The following is a 19,373-nucleotide window of genomic DNA, read 5'->3' on the forward strand; positions in this document are numbered from 1 at the left end:
AGTTTTAATTAGTTTGACTTTGTTAGATAAAAAAAATCTATCGCTCCACAATAGATGTTAACTTCCCATAGACGTTTCAGTAGGATAACAAAAAAAAATTAGCTAAAGAAACAACAGGGTCAATTGTCTTCTGAGGCCCCTTACATCATTAAGAGCCCATTTTTAAGATATTGTTTTGTTTTTAAACAAAAAAGAAGGGCTAAAAATAGTAATTACGCCACTTAAAAATTCCAAGGAAAAAGTCAGTGATGTCCATTTATTGATAATGAACTTTAGTTTCCGAAAAAAACATTGAAAAAATATTTATTTTTTATTTTTTAAAAAATAATCTGATATAAGTATAGTTAATCTATATGTATATACATAAAACTAAAAAGCAGTGCATAAATTAAATTTTAAAGAACGTTTTGAACTTTAAAAATTGATTATCTCAAAATAAGAATAATGTGACAACGCTGGTTTTTCTACTGAGGTCTTCATTTTTTAAACCTATTAATTTTGTACAGTTTAACTTCTCACTCTCTAATTCCTCTCTTATTTCTCCCAACAAATTTCCAAAACTTACTCATAACGCTCTCCTTCTCGCTAATTTCCTTCCTAATGCGGCTGCCATTTTTAAATAAATATGCACAACAACTCAGAATAAAATCAAATTTTCGTCACAATCAACACCTTCAACAATTAAGTACTAATTTTATCAAATCTTCCCAAACAAAATCACAAATAACAAACTCCACTTACTTCAATGTTCAACAACTCAAACTTTACTTAACTCTTGATAAAATTCTTTCTTTAATCTTTTAATTCGGTAACTCTTCATAGTTTTTCATCGGGCGCCATGTAAAATTCGAGGATTAAAAAAACTGAACGTTTGGAGAGACAATATATTTGAACTAGTATAAAATGCAAGAGTGTCTATGCTGCTCCACCAACAAAATATATAATAAAAACGAGGTCTGTGGAGAGCACGCATCAATAAATTGACCATTAACAATAATAACAATAATTAAGTTACAAATACCATATTTAACAACACCCACTTACAATAATTAAATAATAAATATCACTTTTAACATGCTTCTTTACAATAATTAATTTTTTACTGTCACTTTTAACACATGTTTCGAAGAAAGAACGGTAATGTCCTTCTCCACAAATATTGTCATTTTGTACAAACATTTTTGTAAGAAAGTATTCGTAAAAAATTAGTCATTTGAACAGATTTTGAAAAGGTCCATGAAAATATATTTCATAACTTTAAAAATCCTGTAAGAACTCTTTTTATTTCTTAAAGAAGTTCTATCAAACTCCTATTAGAATTTGTAAAGAACTTTTTGTCATGAGGACTTATTTATGGAAAAAAAAATGGCTTCAAGGAGTATGTATATATTTTAGACACTTCCTTTTTTTTCAAAGCATATGGAAAGCTGTTTAACTTAAAAGTCTTCTTCATCATCACTAATTCTTCATCTCAATCTTCGTTAAAAAAAAAAAAAAAGATTTTTACGACTATATTCTCTTTAAAAATTTATGTCGGTATATCAGCATTTTAATTTAGGAAAATTTAGAATTTATGGATTTGGCCTCCGGAAAAATTCCTCCGGACGCTTATGTTGAGAATGTAATGAGTTTTTAGAAGTTTCCAAGAAACGCAACCTACTATCGCCGTACGACAAAGAACAATCTGAGTTTCATTGCTAATCAGTTTAAGTTAAGAACGCCTACTGATTCATATACTTCCAATCTTGTTGATGGTATATTGCAAAGAAATAACTTTAGTATTTCATGGATTCACTTATAAGCACCCGACCTGTTGAACAACGTGTTTTAGATATCGAATTGATTAAAAAAGAGATCGAAGCCTCAGTAAAAAAGTTGAAGGAAGCTAAAAATAACAAGGAATATGAAAATCAGTGTATGGCTATAAAATTTCTCTTAAATAATTTAGATAGTATTCACATGTCAGTTGGAAATTTGCGAGAAACGCAAATCGGAAAGTTAGTAAGAAAACTTGAATTAGCACTTCCAAATGAACTAGCCACTCTGGCGAAGGATTTAACCTGCAAGTGGACAAGTGTTGTCATGGCATATCGTCAGTCAGTAAAAGAAAATCTCGCAATACAACTGAAACCCAAAGAAATACATGAAAAGAATGTTAGTATAAAAATAATATATATTTGGCTTCTCAATGTACTTACCACACAACAAATTTACATTCTCCATGCTTCACCCTCAGATTTTTTTAAATTTTTTACAAAGTAAGTTACTGTCTCTATTCAGACAATTTTTTAAAATGGGGTTCCAACGGGATAAAGTATTTTAATATGTACATTTATCGTCATAAAATATACATATACTTCATCATAAAATATACATATGAAAACATTTTAATCTATTAAATTATTCAAATTTTTTAGAGTTAAAACTGAAACAAAGAGTAAACTCCTAGTTCTGAGCTGCAAAGATAGTCTAATAATTTTTTCAGTCCAGGTTTTGTAGGTGCTTTAGAAAGAACTATATTCAGTAACAGAACTGCTGCATATAATATTCCAGAAGCAGATTCTCTTAAGTATACCCCTTCAAGTCTAAAAACAAAGATGCAAACACATTCATCATTCTGATATGGATAAACATATTTAGTTCTCCTTTGATTCAATTTGCATTTAATGGTAAAGACAAATGTTGCATATTTTATTTTCAAATGAGCTATGTAAATACTTTGTAGTTCTTTGCTTGGAAATGGAATTATGAAATTGTTAGAGGTGCTTGAAAGTTGGTAGGATGCATAAACTATCATGTTAGCTTACTGAACTAATTAGACCATCTTGCACTAAATTCTATGAAGACAATCTTACTTTTTTACTATTCAGTGATAAGTTGTAAATTTAGTGCAGAGATGCAACTGTGACCTTGCTTTCCATAACAGGGAGCATGCACTTATCTGCCTCACAGATTAATCTGCAACTACTCTGTGAGTTGAGAAATAAAAAAATTAATAAAATAGACAAAAATCTGTTGCTAAAGCTATACTAAAGTTACTCTTTGGATGCTAAGATAATTGAAATTCCGGTTGGTTTATTTGGCTCTGTATTATACTCAGTTTTTATTTAGCACTTGACAACAGATTATAATCATGATTTTTATAAATAATTAATAAAATTTTTAGCAATTGAAGGATTAGTGATGTTACAATATTTTTGGTCACTTTTGAGTTAACTGTGATTGTTACTGTGAACTGTTGATTATTAACTTCTAAAATAACTTCAATCTACAGTTAGTTTTTTTTTTAATGGTCAGAATAATAGAGAAAATGTGAGACATTCTGATATATTGGTATTGCATAGTATTATCAGATCACCTCACAAATGTATCAGTATTAAGTTATCAGCTAATATTATAAGAATATATCCAAATATCCACTTTTTTATTTCAAATTTAAATGTATAGAGTTTATAAAAGAATGAATATAAGCAAGAAATAGCTAAAAATAGTTTTCTTAAAAAAAAAAGCATTTTCAGGCAAAAAATCAGCAATCATATTATTGCTGATAAAACAGATTGATTTAATGGTTGCATTATTTTGTTGTTATAAAAAAAAATATGATTGAAATAAAAGACATTGATATACCTGATAAAGAATTATAGATGACTGAATTTTTAATAAAACTTAGTATATCATGTTTCAAATTTTTATACTTATAATACACATAGTATGACTCCTTAGATTATGCTTGATACTTCTTTTTTTTTTAATAGGATTGTTGAATTTATTTTTGTTTAAATTGGTAATTTTGTTTTATATACATGTTTTTTCTTTGTTTTTTTTTTTTGTTTTTTTTTTAGTATTTAAATTGCTTTTTTACTTTTATCCAGATTACCATCAGCCCAGAACTAGGTTCTATGCAAAGAACTGCAATTTCAATACCAGCTTCTCTTTTCCAAGAAAATACTTCATTGATAAAGGATAAAAATGGTATTGGGTAAATTTTTTGTTTTTGAAATCTTTTGAATTTTATAAGTAGGATCTAAAAATATAGATCTTTATAAATTTTTTTTTTTCCCTCATTTTTATTTGAGTTCAGTTTTCAAACAAAAATAAAAAATTTAGGAATTAATAAAAGTGATCAAAAATTGTAAAAATGTTTCTTGTAAATTGATCTTTTAAAAAATATTTAGAACACCTACCTCAAGTTCAAAACTCATTTGCTGAGAGAATAAGTGCTCTGAAGAATAAAATGTTGTGTACTGTGGATAAAATTAACTTTATTGAAAAGGATATTGCAGCTGTTAAAAAAGAAATGTTAGATATTACTTCACAGTTGGATAATGCATTTCAAGAATCTGAAAAGCTGCTTTCAACAACCCAAAGTGGTATTAAGTGTACAGGCGTTCATTTGGAAAATAAAGCTAATGACTTAGAAGTCCATTCCTCTCACACAAAGGTCAACAATCAGACAACAGAAAAATCAACCAGGGATTTTTTTTCAAACAGTCATCCAAAATCTTTTAAGAAAAATTGCAACCAGATAAGTAGTTACAAACTGGCAACATGCAATCAGAAAATAGGCAATAAAATAGATTGCTTAGGTAAAAAGGGCTCTGAAGTTAATGTGCTGAATGATTCTAGTGTGAATCAAGTAATTATTAAAAGTGAGTGTGAGGAAAATTTATCTGCTGTGGAAACTGAAAAGACAAATGATAGAAATTGTGGTGAAGTCTTCTCTATGCTAAATAAAAGTGTGTTTTTAAATAGTCCTAATCATTCTATCTCTATGTTTGGTTCATTGAATCCTCTTCAAATTAATAATACAACTATGACTGTAACATCAATTTCCTCTTGTAAACCTTACAACACTATCATTATATCTTCACCATCCGCAGTTTTCTCACACAAAACAAATTCCCAGCAGCTTGTGCAATTAATTGCACCAATGCCTTTATCTACTTCATGCACAAGCAGTGTTGATGAAAGGCAAAACAACAAAGGCCAAAGTATCACTAAAGTTATCAATACAGAAAGAAACAGTGATGTGTTCAAAGTACCTGTGAATCCAACAATTGTGCAAACAGTCCTGAAATCTTCCACCACAGACATTATATTAAGAACAGGTGTTGGTTTTTTTTTACATTTTTTTACAATTGAATATTTTTAATTTTGTCAATCATTTGAATAAATTTGATTTAGTTTGTATCTGCATTTCAACTTTAGGCAGACTTTTTTCCACTGCTAAAAAATTTGACCGCCAGGTTAAACTGAAAACTGAGTCAATTAAAAAGTTCTGATTAACATAATCATCAAACATAAAAAAAAGTCAGTTTTCATCATATATTTTACAATAAAGATTGACAGGAAAATTATTGATAGTTGTTTCAAAATTCTGGTTTCAAATCTTTTCCAAAAGCATCTTTTACTGATCTAAAAGCTCGCAAACAGTTAATTACAGTTAATATCAGATGTTGGTATATTGAGATTTTCTTTATCATAGCTTGTTCAAAATAATCGTATTTTTCAAGTATTTTGTTGGAGCCTCAAAAAATAATATCATGACAAGACAGCCAAGTTTTAAAACCAGGTTCCCAGAAGAACAATAATACTTTGCTTAAAACTCCAACCATCCCATCAACAAGTGCAATACTCTTGGAGATTCTCATCAAAATAAATAAATAATTTACTAATTACATTGTAATAATTTAACATTTTTTGTGGGGTGGGCATCCATCATCTTTATATTTCTTAGCACAGTAATCAAGACTTCCAAATGCCCTATATTCTCCTGAGGTTATAGAGCATAATCCTTTATAGTATAAACAGGTATATTTTCCATAATGCTTAAACAAACCCAGAACAGTGTTTGCACATTTTAAGTCAAAAGCCATGTAATAGTTTGCTTCCTCCAACTTAATTGTCAATGTAATTAGTCCTAAATTCCAGTTAGATTCAGGAATGTCCTCAACTATAGCTAAAATCTGGATACACTGAACACCACTATCTTGATACTTGGAAGAAGAGGAGTGCAGATTTTCAGGATCAAACCCATTACATGCAATCTTCAGGAAATCTCCTCTATTTATAGCTATATTCACTTATGCTTTCATTTGCTTTAGGGTTTAGTTTGCTTTCATTTATAATATGTATTACAAAATCACTTGTATTTTTAACAAAAACCAAATTGCAGTCTATTTTTCACCCTGTCTTTCCTCTAAACTCAACTAAATTCTTCAGTAAAAAGGATTCAACATATGACTGAACCTCTTCAAGCTTCCCAAATAATTTTTTATTAATCCAATTTAATCCAAATGAACTCTTTAGACTAAAAACTAAGACCTGAGTTCCTGCTTTGGAAAGTTCCAAAACAGTCTGTAAAATCAGCAGCATCTAAAAAGGTATTGTATTTGCAAGCTTGGTTTTTTCTGATTTTAAATCTGAAACTCCTATGGTAATCTGAATTGGGTTCCCACTTGTTGATAGATTGAATGTTGCTATATGTTAGTAGAAACTAAATTAATCAGAAATTTTTAAATGACACAAAGTTCAACCTGGTGGTCAAATTTCTTACCTGAGTTTCCTTCAGATTTATTTGAGTTCACTTTTCAATTTAACCAAATGGATACATACAGTGGCAAAACCATTTTGTAAATTTTATAACATTTCAGATGATTCTTATTTTTTGCACCTGTATATAACCATTAGAGGTGGTTTCCTGTATATTAAAAGGATAAACTTTTATATAAAAACATTGAAAAAGGACCTAAATTTTTCTAAAATTTTAAAAATGGTCACCCTGAAAAAAATTAAAAGCAGTCTTTAAGGTTTATCATAAGGATATCCGGACTAATAACTTGATAAGATATCAGTTGGTACATAGAACAAGAAGACATTTGCCTTCAGAAGAATCATCACTAGAAGAAAAATATAGAATGCCACTCTAAATGCAAATTATTCACAGTGTCAGTTTCTTGGAAAAGAAATCACAAGAAGAAAGTCATGAATAACAGAAATATAAGTTGAAAAATTATGGAACAAAAAATTTAATTTTTCATAGAAATGAAACTTGATAAGGTGCCAATGAAAAAACTAAAGGTCAAAGGTCAAACTTTACATTCTACAAATGGAAATCAAATGAGAAGTGAGACACCCAACAGGTCAAGTAGCATGCAAGAAAACAATTAAAAATATTTTTTATTTTTGACTTGTTGCAGCACCCCAATTTTACAGTCTTAACAATTGATAGAAATCATAAACATTAAAAAAATATGTCTGTTGAATGAGCTTTAACATCAAAACCATATCTTGCAATCTTGCACCAAGTTGGTGGTAGAAGTAGAGTCTGAAGATAGTAATCAAGATGATTGTACTTGTCTACCTGCAAAAAAATATAACAACAGTAAGTTTGCAACTAATTTGGTGAAATCCACAAGAGTGTAAACAAATAAGGCTGCTAAAATATGCAAAACAATTGTCACCATCAAGTGACCATTGACATCCCAACTCCAAGTCAAGCATCAATTTCAAATTCAATATCTGTTACAATGTCTCCAAACATTGAATATCTATTTGTATTCCAACTGGTGAAAAAGTATAGGGAATTGAAAACACCATTTGTTAATGGAATAGAAGAAATATTAGATAAATCTGCCTGGAGAATCAACATAAAATTTTTATATTATCTTACCCAAATGTTCAGATTCTTTGAGGAAAAAGGACATTTTTCATTGATTTGTTTTCAGAAAATTCCTAAATAAGAAGTACAATGTACGATTAAAGGTCTTTCAAATTATCCTTGTATTCTTATACCTGCAAGGAAGACTTTGGAAAAGGTTATGCAGATTCATTTCAAATCACTGGGCACTATTGGTTTATTATTCAGATGTAAAATGAATATGACTTCAAAAACTTGTCAGAAATATTGAAACGTTACAAAAAAGAATAGCAATCATTGGAGACTCACTGGAAACAGGAGCCATCCATATTCTCCGTACCAAGAAGTAATCAGTGCGCAGAGTGTGTGATTAAAGTGTTGCAGGAGCTGTATGTTGCCTGCAGAAACAAACACAAACTGCAACTTTGATTTCTGAATAATAAGCAGTAATATACAAGTATTAGAGTATTAGAGTATTTGTGAGTTCTTTTTTTGTTTGTACTATTTATTATATATGCATATTTGTTTGTACTATTTATTATATATGCATATTTGTTTGTACTATTTATTATATATGCATATTTGTTTATATTATTTATTATATATGCATATTACACATTAAATATATAGTTGCATATATGAGCCAAATGCACAAATCGATAAACTGATCCAGTGGGACTTGGATCCAGATGAAAATGATCCAGTGCACAAATCGATGAACTCCATAAAACAAAGCTGAGAAATGCGATGAAATAATGTACATTATTTTTTAAATTCCTTTTATAATATAAAATGCTTTTGTCGTTTAATGGTTTTAATCTTTTAATTCACGAAAGTTATAATTAATATAAAAAGTTATTACTATACTGCGTGCTTGGACAATTAAATTTAAGATTTTTCAAAAAGTGAAGTTTGTCAGTTTGTGCACTAAACGGCTTATAGACAAAAATAGACTTTTTGATTTCGAAATATTTTACAAAACAAAACAACAACAAAAAAACATTGAAATGGCAATTATTTCTTTATTTTTAAGTAAAATTTCATCGAGTTATGATACAGGAATATCAGGTTGTGAAAAAGATAAAAGATAATAAACTTAATGTAACATAATGTTACACGGAGCTTCTTTAGAGCTTAAATTCACGTAAATTAACTTAAAATGTTTGTAAATGCTGCTTATTGCAGGGTTGTGGAGTCGGTAAGCTGGTGTTCCGACTCCGTCTCCGACTCCTTGATTTTATTCTGGACCGACTCCCGACTCCGACTCCTTCATAAGTAACCAATTTGTAACAACAAATTTACTGTAGTAAAATGTTAACATTGGCTATTTCATCACTATGATACAAATAATCCAACCACTTAGTGCTTTAAACAATATTTATTAGAAAACATTCTGAACAAACAATTTTTCTTAACTCTTGTTATGCAATAAGCTCTTATGCAGTTGCTAATAACATTATGAATTTGTCAAAATCACTTGTTCTTCTTTAAGTTCATAATCTTTAAGAATCTTTTCTAATGAGACCTGGAGAAATTCGCTGGTGTGATTAGCTTTGGTGTCTTTTACTGCCAATATCTTGGTAACTACTTCATTTTTTTCCAAAAAAAATTAGACATAGATTGCAAAATAGTTCACTCTGCTAAGGAACACAAAGCGTCCCTTGAGAGATTCATTAAGTTCTTCTTTTTGTTTAACAGCTTCTTCAATCACTAATTTTCTAATACTCTCTCTCTCCAGAGAAACAAAGTTAATTGAATACTTAGTCTTTCTGTTTGTGGAGCAGCTCTTTGGTGCTTGGTGGTGGCACGCTTAGCTTTCTACTAAGAATATGTAGCACAGTGCCAGACAATGTAAGTCGGGAGTTGGGGCATCATAAAGTTATCTAGTTCAAGGGATGGTAGAGGAGAGCGCAAGGGAGGTGATTTATGATTCTCAGTGATAAGTAGCAAAATGCCCTATTGCTTATCACTGTTTTAAAGGCCTTAAAATAACATGTCAAACTCCTTGTCTTCCAGTTGTTTCAAACTACAATTCCCATTGTGTCTGGATATCTTACAGCTTTCAGAGCATCCTTGGACTTGTAGTTTTGTAACAACTGGAGGGTTAGAGTTTGATACTTGTGCTTTAGACTGACAGAACATAAAATATTTAAATGAATAACATCTATAAAATCCCTATAAAATTTATGAAACTTTGAATTATTTTTTTTAAACTCCGACTCCAGCCAAAATGAGCTCCGACTCCACAACTCCGACTCCACAGCCCTGGCTTATTGCTTGTTTTTGCAAAATTGAAACAAGTGACTAAACCTCTTCTGTATTTGATAAAAGTTTGGTTAATTGCATTGCTTATTTATACGAAATTAGATTTGAATAGTTAGCCATTTTATTTCCAGACATTTGAGAGAAGTAACTCTTGTGAACCATTTTTAAAAAGTTGATTTTGATTTTTTAATTTAAAGTAAATTCATTGCAATATTTCTTCTTCAAAGATACTAAAGCTAAAAATGACTTATTAGTTTTTGACTACTTTATTACTACAAGTAATTATTTTTCAGTTGCTCCACCAGAAGATGCCAGAGACATCGTACTTGAAGGTGATTTATCAATACAGGATGTTGAGTTGGAACCTTTTTTATCGTTTTCGCAAGTTGTAGAAAACATGGATGGTGAGCTGGAAGTTAAAGACCGCGAGTATTTACTTAACAATAAAAAAAAGCACCGCGATGCCTGGAACAAAAGATGTAAAAAGACCGAGGGTATGAAATATGCAACACTTGTAAAATCTAAGGGTCGGATGAAAGCGGCTCATAAAGCGTCCCTTGGAAAACACGTTATCCATAAAATTGTGAACAAGAAGCATTAATACAACGATTAAGAGATGCTGTAGAATTGGTATTTTTCATATATTGTAGATGTGACGACATCTGTACTTGTATTTATACTTTATACAACAATAATAACTCTAGAATTATTAGGGTTTTTTAATTATTATTTATTTTTGAGCATATTTTAAGGTATAACACCACTCAAAAAACAGAAAAGCAACTTTATTCTTAGAAAGAACTAGACAATTACTTTTAAAAAAATCAAAAAAATAATTTTATTAGTCGTCATGGTTACCAGTTAATATGGCAAACATCCAAAAATGTTTGTGCCAACCGAAAGCATTTAGGTTATGAATTTTTATCACATTGTCAACAACATGGATCGAAAAACTGAACTATTTTTTAAAAAAATAAGTATTTGACTCGCATTGAAATTTTCAAAATGGTGCATTAAAAAATTGAATTGTTGTCAGCTTAACTTTCTGATCAATCAAAAAAATTTTACAATCTTTTAAAACTTTTAGTTTCTATTGTGAAATTAGATGCCACAAACATTTGGTGAAAACTCATGCAAATTGGACTGTTATTGAGATAAGATGGCCGGGAGGTGTCCGATGTTAAGAAAAACGTGTCTAAGGATTATCAGTAAATTCTTAATTTAAAAACCGCTACTTTTTTGAAGAGGAACCAAGAGCATATAGGTTACTTTCTTGGTCATTATCTGCATCTTTTTTTTTTGTCATCCACGAAGAACTTATCGTTGCTTTTTTGACTTTCAATTTTGATATTCTGCAAAAATTAGGCGCTTTTTGTTCATGATTATATATTCCAGGAATCGTAATTAGTATTTCAAATAAAAGAACACTTGCTTTACTTCTAATATTAAAATTTGAAACAGCGCCATAAACTCCGAACTCTAACTGTGTTAATGAAAATACTTTGTTTTGGGTATACGTTACTATATCATCTCATCAAAGCATGCATTCTGGATTAATTTTACCTGTTCCCGTTTATATCGCTGTAGCAATTCTATTTAATGAAGAGAATCCATGTTGTTGCCAGCTACGACCAACTGTTACTGCATTATCAATAATAGTTAAAAAAGACTGAGAGATCATTTCTTTTGCAACAATTTCAGCAGAATTTCAAAGAAGTGTATAATCATTGGTTTAGAGAATTTAAATAAAAATGTGAATTTTTCTAATCCTGAAAAACCCTGCCCATGTGCATGAATTGAATAGATTGTGCTATTATTTAGATCAAAAGTTTTCTTTCCAGAGCAGGTCTTTGAAGTAAAGAATTCAATTTTTTCGTTGCACCAAATGTATAACATTGAGCTGAGTTCATTTTTTTTTTTTTGGAAAAACATTCTAAAAGATTTAAACCAGATTGCCGAAATATTTTGCAACATGATTGATCAAGATTCATCATTCATCAAGATCATGATCTTTTGCAACATAATTGATCAAGATTCATCATAATCATTCGTCAAGATCATAGTAATTGATAAGATAACATGTCAACGCGAAAGATAACCAAAAGTTTTGTTTTTATTTTGCTACAGTGTCCAAACATTTTCAATTTTTTTTTTTAAGGATGAATTTAATGAAGCGTTAAAAGAAAGACATTTTCAGCAGCTGATAGCAGGAGCAGCTGATAAAGTTGAATAATTTAGCAAGCTTTTGGTAAATTTATTTCCATGAAATTTTCTTGATTTTTTACTTTTAGTAGTTCGTTTAAAAAGTTTATTTGATACCATGAAATTATTATGATTTAGTTTGCAATTCTTGTTAAAAACCCGTTGCTATGCCTGTTGCTAAGCAGACACAGTTTACTTAGTCAAAAAAAAAAACGTTTTATGTATCAAGAACAAAATCACATTTTTAAAAATAATTTTCGAAATCGTTGTTCAGTGGAGGAATTTTGCCGAAAAACGCATAAATCAAAAAATTGACTTTTTAAGAATTTTGAGGGATCTTTTATCTAAAAACAACCTTTTTGTAACCGAGGGAATTTTTCAATGTTCTAAAACAAGTATATACCTATTGAACATATAAAAATCACCATTTATATCTACCCAACCTAAATAGTCTCGAATTCACTTCCGTTGACGCTGATAAGAAAAAGTACTGATACTACGTTCTAAACGCTGAGGGAACTAGTTTTAGCAATTGCAAATTAAAAACCACGATCATTTTACAAAGGTTTAAAAAAATTGAAAAGATTTTAATAAAAAAATCTTCTCTTAACACTTTCTGTTTTCACAAATGTAGAAAGTGTATAGCACTTGAGAACCATTTCTAATGCAGTATGTTTCATGAAGTTAGTAAGCTCTCTTGAAACGTATATTCTTTTTCAGTTTAATTTTCTTAAGCCTGCAGGCCAGCATGGCAATCGCACTAAACAAAAGTGTTTTCAACCTCGAATCAATGAGTTTACTCTTGTTCGGCTTTTGCGAATCGTTGCAATGAAAATTTTACCCGCGAGCAACAAGAAATCTCGGTCAAAAGATTACTGAGCCGAACACGTTGATAGCCGGCGGGAAATTGTTTTGTATTTTTTGATTCGTCAAAAGGAAAATATTTATAAGTTAAAAGCCGAGTAAGTTTTCAACTTGTTGAGTGAAAAAAAGGAATTATTTGATCAGAAAGGAGGGTTGTACATCTAGTTATTAACGTGACGTTTACATGAATGAAACTTACGCATGTTTGAGGAACAACCATAAAAGCAATAGAAAGAGAAAGAAAAAATCTTCTTTTCTCCCCCCTGTTTAAAGATTATGTTTTGCTTTCCAGCTAGCCCACAAAAAAGGTAAAAGCCTACTTTATCTGAGCGAATCATTAGAGTAGATAACTTCAAACTATAAATGAAACTTATAACTGAAGATTAAAGATTTATACGATATAACGCTGCCCAGCAAACATCGAGTCTAAAAGACGTCTTTTAGATGTATAAAAAACGTCTAATACGTCTAAAAGACATATTTAAGACGTCTTTTTTAGACTAAATGTTTGCTGGGTGGTAGAGGTAAATCTAAAAAGTTACGGTAAAAATTTATATAAAATTTAAGCCAAAGTTTTTATTTGCGACTCACTTATACTTAACAGTATATGTAACATTTATTTATATGAATGAAGTTAATTGGTTCTCTCCGTAAATATAATAGTTACTTGTTCGCTAATAACACTTTTCAAAGTGTATAGAAGTTCTATATGAATCTTAAAGAAGTTCTGAAAATCTCTAACAGAATCTCAAAAGTTGATATATAATTTTTCTATAGGCTTCATAAACCATGATTTGCTTTTGAATAATCAAATTATAAAAACGCCAGCGATTTGTAAAATCCGTTAAATGGCTTCTTTTCAAAATTTTGAAGTACTGCTCTACGAAGATATGAATTTTTGTTTAGAATTCGATCAAATCCTTTTGCATCATTTGTCATTCGTGCTGAGTATCCAAGTAATCCAAATCACTATCTACCAAATATTTCAGAACACAAAATTCAAAATGAACCTGATTCCTTGATCGACGATCCTTCTAGTATATTTTACGATCCAAATGAGAAGCCTGGTTTTGTGTACACAGCAACTGCATCGTATACTAATAATTTTGACTACAAGCAATATATACCAGAACCAGAACATACCCCTACAATCGATAACAAACGTCTAAGTAGAGTCTTAGATAAATCTCTTCACGATAGTCCTATCTCGTCAGAATACGACGATAGCTTAGATGCAACCCAATCCCTTCCAAATACACCTTTAGCTAAAAGTGAGGGAGGAATTTTCCAAAAACAGTTTACAAGTAGGAAAGGTTCATTACAATCCGACAACAATGCTGAAAGAATCTATAACCATTCTTTTGACGAAGATTTTTCGGAAGCTATTGACTTTCATTCAGCGCTTCAAGGTACCGAACTGTGTGACACAGTACCTGATCCATCTTTAGTTGATGATTACACTGACTTGCATTTATATGAAGACGAATTGTTATACAACTGCGAATTTCGAAACAAAGGTTATAATTCAGAATCCGAGAGTGTGAAGACTTACCAAGATTCTGGAATATATGATGACGATGTGTTCATGGACTCTCCAAAACCATTAACCAACGAAGAACTCGAAAATGTAACACAACAACTTTTTGGCAGCGAAAATGAACTCAATGAAGATAGAAGAAGAGGAATGCATCTAGAAAGATTTTCTGCTTTCAAAACTCCGAATAGCTCAAGACATAACAGTTTGGAACTAATCATTCCACCGCAATCTCCAAAAACTAATACAATCAAAAAATCAGCCGGTGAGTTTTAATTGCGAGAAAAAAGATAGCTTAAGTCAGTGCCTGGTGCAGAGGAAAACGGAAATTTTATAATTTTATAAAAGATTTTTATTTCTAAAGGTATTTTAGGTATTAAAGGTTGGCGGGTTTTGTTTAATACTCATTTTAGGTTAATATGTTTGGCCTTAGATAAATATTAAACAGCTCGAGTTCCAAAAGATTTAAAGTTCAGATTGTAAGTTTTTAGGTCTCAAATTATTTCTTTAATCATTTGCGGCACAAATAAGCAACCATTCGCCGGAAACTGATCGTTTGAGCGAACAAATGGCGACCCCTAACATGCTTATAAACACTAAAACTTGTGAGCAAAAAAAAAAAAAATGAATTTCTAGGCGAAAAGATTTTTTAAAAGTTAAAACCAAAAGAAATGAAAAAAATAGTCTAAAAATGGAAGAGAAGAATTATGAAAGCGGTACTCGATCGCTTCTCTCTTCGCCTGATTTTTTAAATAAATTTCTCGGAACTTTCGAAATTAAAGATCGACCTAAAAGGAACATATATCGGTTTATAAAAGACGAAAAAGGATTTCAAGAGCGCGGTCTGGAGGAGTTACTTCAGGCAAAAGAATTAGGGTGTAACTTAGAACAAAAATTATTTGAAAAAAGCTACTTATTATCAGATGAGAATTTATATGGTGAGAGTGCATTGCATTTTTATGATTTTAAAATATTTCAACATCAAAGTTTCTGTAAAATTAAGCGGTCAAAAGTTGAATATTTATAGAAGTGCTTCAAGTGAAAATGTAAGTTAAATGGTCGTTTTTTGCTGACATCTGTTTCACACATTTTATATTCAGAAATCAATTCTGGGAAGAGAAGCAACAATAAGTATAGTCACATTCAAGCCAAAGTCCAGTGTCACGTAAGTTCATTGTTTCCTGACATAAACGGAAATTTCCTAATGCATTTTTATTTTTACATGACTATGAATGGTTATTGCCTGAATGGTGGAGATAAATGACGCAGTTTTCTAACTATAATTTTAAAAGGAATCTTGCTCTTATTTTGTGTCACGTTATTACAGAGGCGTGAAGAAAGATCAGTTTCCCCTGGTTTGCCGCTAAGAAAGAAATCTCCTGTACAAGTCAAGACACCTTCAATAAAAGCTGGTGACTTATTTCAATCATTTTTATATGATTTCAATCATTTTTATATGATTTGTTTTCTCATTAAAATTTTCCTGTTAATATTCGAGGTTTGTTTTTCATTTTTCTTCTCTTTATGGTTTTTATGCATGAAATTTTTTATGCTATTTTTCCTTTAAAGCTTTATGCAAACCTGCTCCCAAATCTCCAAAACTGAACGAAATAAAACCAAAGGTTGATTCGTTAAGCAACATTAATTACGTCCCAGGGGGTGGTGAATCCAAGGTTTGTTTATTTCATGTATATTTCAGTAAATTTTAAATTAAGGGTTTTGTATTTATATTGTGTACTCATAAATATATTTTTGCATTTTTATATTTTTTATAAAAAAGTACGGAAGCTATTTGTGAGTTTATATTTTGTATTTACGAAATAAAAATCTTAACATAAACGACTATGCATAAGAATCAATAAATATGCATTTATCAATACATACACACACATATAAATGTATGTACATATATTTAATCTAGTATTGATTAAAAATTTTATCAAATTTGATCATAAATTTTTAACAATACCCTTAGGTGTTCACCGAAAGATTAACATTCCGGCAAAAAGCAGAACCTCGCACGGACACTCATGGTATTGAGATGTATGCACACTTACCAGAAGAGTTCCAAGAGATCGCTAGAAGATTAGCGCGTCAAGATTCACAACTAAAAAAACAAATTCGTGGTCGATCTACATCTCGTAGTCATAGCTCATCTTTTGCAGCCTCGAGTAGACAATCAAGTCTTTCACCTGAAAGAGGTCGATCAAGGACCCGACGAACTACACGTAAATTAACGCCAGGAAATTCTATATCTGATATTTTTGCTGAAGTTAATTCCAATAAGGTAAACTTTCTAGTATTTACCTTTCTTACATTTACCCTTCTAATACTTACCTCAAGAAATAACCTACCTTTGTTACTTTGCATAAATTGATAATTCAAGTTTGTTGTTACAGATGGTACTCGGAAGTCCAGTTAAACCAGTTAGACCTTCTTTAAGTCGATCATCGAGCATTCGGTCAATACCTAACACTCCCCATCTTTGCAAACAACATCCTGCAAGTGCTTTACGCTTGGAGAAATCGCCCACAGCGTCTCCAGCTAGAAGTCCAGGAAGAGCTAACGAAACTAAAACTCTACTACAAAATTATAAGGAGCAATTAAATGTAATTAAAACTCGCAACAAGCTTACTTCTGTAGCTAAACCAGACCGAATGCCTTCTCCTGTCATGAAACTTTATCAATTCACTACTCAGAATGATTCTTTCGGCTCATTGGTCAGCGATTGAATAGGATTATGTAAAAAAACGTTTGTCTGTCATGCTTGATACATAGTGTGCTTTTTTCATAAGGCAATTAACTTTATAAAAATGCTGCTTGTTTTATAGGCGCACTTGCTTGTATGTGTGTGTGTTTTTTTCTTGTTTAATTTAACCTTTAAAAAATAATCGATCACCGATGGGTTGTAATTTTGTCAAAAAGTTACTTGTAATATTTTGTATATTCTTTTTATTTATTACAAAAACTGGGTTTTTAAAATTCTGTTATTGCTTAATTGATATGCTTTCAATGCTCTGCAAAGTCATAAAGAAGCTTTAATAATTTTTTTATTTACCATTTTATTTAACAACAGTTTCTACATATTCTCTACATTTCTCTAACTCATACCCATATGACGTAATCACAACCGAATTCAATACTTGTAAACATCCTTTAAAAAAAAAAAAAAAAACTATATAAATATCCTAAAACATTAGAAATTATGTCTAACAAAAGTAGAAAAATAGAATCTATCACAAACCCTAAAATGACAACAACGTATTTTGCGGCAAACTGACTTTTTCCCAGGGTAATATACAATGTCAACAAGATATGACAAAAATGGAGGAGAAATGCAAAGCAATACCTTAAACTCTACAATTGCGACAATTAGTGAAATCCAATTCATTCTAACATTTAAATATTTATGAAAGATTTTTTTTGCAGTTACTTTTTTTTTTATGTTTGACCTTTGTTTTTAGAATATCTTAATATTATTTTTTATTAATATAAATTTAGAATATCAATTGAATGTTGCTGAATATAAGGCTAAGTAAATTTTAAATTTGGTTTTTGTTTCTGCTTCTCATGATTAACGCACCAAGGATTTAGTCTTGGAAAATCCAAAGTTAAACGGAAAGTTTTTTATGTATATTTACGCACCTTACCTAAATTTATAAATACTATTTATGTATATTTACGGGGCCTACCTATATTTATAAATATTATAAAAGTTAAAGATATAAAATAAAGTATTCAACAAAAAAAAAAATTTAAAAGAGTATTATTTTTACACAATTATTTTTTTTCTTTGAGCAAGAGTGAGAGCCCTTTCCTTCCTTGTCCGCTAGTAAATGTTATTCTGAACAAGATTGGGTTGTAACTGGGTTTCAGTCCAACCTTGTTCAGAATCTTGCTTTTCGACACAAAAACAATAACCGCGCTCGAAAGTACCGAAGTGCCTTAAATAATCCTGCGATGGACTTTTTTTTTTTTTTTTTGTAATATAAAGTTTAGCGTGGGTTAGTGGAACAGAAGGGGTTAATTTTTCATCTTTGGATAAGGGTGTCGCTATATTTAAAGTTAAAAGAAATGGAATAATTGAAAATAACGGCTAAATAACCTGAACTGAATTCAAAATGAGCTTGAGTATCATGTTACTCCGAGCTTTAAAAATTAATACAACGACGTTACTTATCAAAGCTGATTTGAGGCAACGTGTTGTGAATACTTTAAAAAAAATAATTCATCACAACATTTTGTGTAATTTATTTTATAATGCGGAGTTCTTATTTCCTCCTCCTGACCAATAAACATTGAGCATTAAACAAGGCAGCACCAACGGTTTAAGATAACGGCTTTAGATAAACTTATTAATTTAGGCCTGATCCATCATATTAGTTTTTAACTTTGTGTTATCCCCTTAGCACTCGGAAGAACTGTAAAACAATTCTCATCCAATAAAAATTTTTCATGACCAATTGAAGTGATTCTTAACCAATAGAAACAATTTTTGAACAAAGAGAGCAAATAAAAACTAAATTTTACTCCTGTGTTGGCATCAAAATATAAAGTCTCTTTTCTTACAAAATCGTTTGATTGGCATGTATTTTTGCGTAAATAGATAAAACTTATGCAACTTTTTTTTAAAGAAAACTTTTATGCAACTTTTTCTTGTCAACTCGCAAAAACCAAAAAAAAAAATGATAAAAAGAAAATGTCAAAAAGAAACGTTAACCTTCACAAAAATTTTTAAAGAGAAGTGAGAACCTTTTTTTTCTTTTCTTTTTTTTTTGAAGCATTACCTGAGCTCCAGAGGCCCACCTTGTAACGGACTTGTATGCAATTCTATGTTTTTGTGTAATTAATAGTAAAGATACTAATTTG

At 30.3% G+C, this 19,373-nt stretch overlaps 2 protein-coding genes across 7 annotated transcripts; both read left to right on the plus strand.

The window, feature by feature from the left end:
• The first annotated feature begins 1,637 nt into the window (after positions 1 to 1,637).
• On the plus strand, positions 1,638 to 10,613 carry LOC145190385 (uncharacterized). 5 transcript variants are annotated; one of them, XM_090089826.1, is made up of 4 exons: positions 1,638 to 2,154; positions 3,873 to 3,972; positions 4,176 to 5,108; positions 10,198 to 10,613. In XM_090089826.1, the coding sequence occupies exons 1-4, from the start codon at positions 1,786 to 1,788 to the stop codon at positions 10,503 to 10,505; spliced, it is 1,710 nt and encodes a 569-aa protein (XP_089945952.1). In that variant the 5' UTR covers positions 1,638 to 1,785; the 3' UTR covers positions 10,506 to 10,613. The 5 variants fall into 5 exon arrangements, with proteins under 5 accessions (XP_089945952.1, XP_089945953.1, XP_089945954.1 ...); XM_090089827.1 differs by lacking the exon at positions 10,198 to 10,613 and adding an exon at positions 5,316 to 5,664 and having other exon boundaries at positions 1,644 to 2,154; positions 4,176 to 5,183; XM_090089828.1 differs by having other exon boundaries at positions 1,647 to 2,258.
• Positions 10,614 to 12,928: 2,315 nt separating this feature from the next.
• LOC145189679 (uncharacterized) lies at positions 12,929 to 17,486 on the plus strand. Of its 2 annotated transcripts, XM_080066331.2 has the most exons (7): positions 12,929 to 13,278; positions 13,877 to 14,769; positions 15,605 to 15,669; positions 15,832 to 15,916; positions 16,074 to 16,177; positions 16,480 to 16,791; positions 16,904 to 17,486. In XM_080066331.2, exons 1-7 carry the CDS (start codon positions 13,247 to 13,249, stop codon positions 17,234 to 17,236), a joined length of 1,824 nt encoding a protein of 607 aa, XP_079922457.2. In that variant the 5' UTR covers positions 12,929 to 13,246; the 3' UTR covers positions 17,237 to 17,486. The 2 variants fall into 2 exon arrangements, with proteins under 2 accessions (XP_079922457.2, XP_089945957.1); XM_090089831.1 differs by lacking the exons at positions 12,929 to 13,278; positions 13,877 to 14,769 and adding an exon at positions 15,029 to 15,442.
• Positions 17,487 to 19,373: the final 1,887 nt, after the last annotated feature.

Source organism: Hydra viridissima, unplaced genomic scaffold (assembly GCF_058129835.1).
Source record: "Hydra viridissima isolate aposymbiotic clone 2 unplaced genomic scaffold, HvirCarnegie_v1 scaffold_6, whole genome shotgun sequence".
Classification (NCBI taxonomy): domain Eukaryota; kingdom Metazoa; phylum Cnidaria; class Hydrozoa; order Anthoathecata; family Hydridae; genus Hydra; species Hydra viridissima.

Excerpts from the sequence above, each read along its gene's own strand:
- LOC145190385 (XM_090089826.1), top strand. The coding sequence starts at position 1,786 with ATGGATTCACTTATAAGCACCCGACCTGTTGAACAACGTGTTTTAGAT. Across the intron at positions 2,155-3,872 it reads AAGAAATACATGAAAAGAAT|ATTACCATCAGCCCAGAACT; the intron begins GTTAGTATAAAA and ends ACTTTTATCCAG. Across the intron at positions 3,973-4,175 it reads ATTGATAAAGGATAAAAATG|AACACCTACCTCAAGTTCAA; the intron begins GTATTGGGTAAA and ends AAAAATATTTAG.
- LOC145189679 (XM_080066331.2), top strand. The coding sequence starts at position 13,247 with ATGTTTTGCTTTCCAGCTAGCCCACAAAAAAG. Across the intron at positions 13,279-13,876 it reads CCAGCTAGCCCACAAAAAAG|AATTCGATCAAATCCTTTTG; the intron begins GTAAAAGCCTAC and ends ATTTTTGTTTAG. Across the intron at positions 15,917-16,073 it reads GACACCTTCAATAAAAGCTG|CTTTATGCAAACCTGCTCCC; the intron begins GTGACTTATTTC and ends TTTCCTTTAAAG.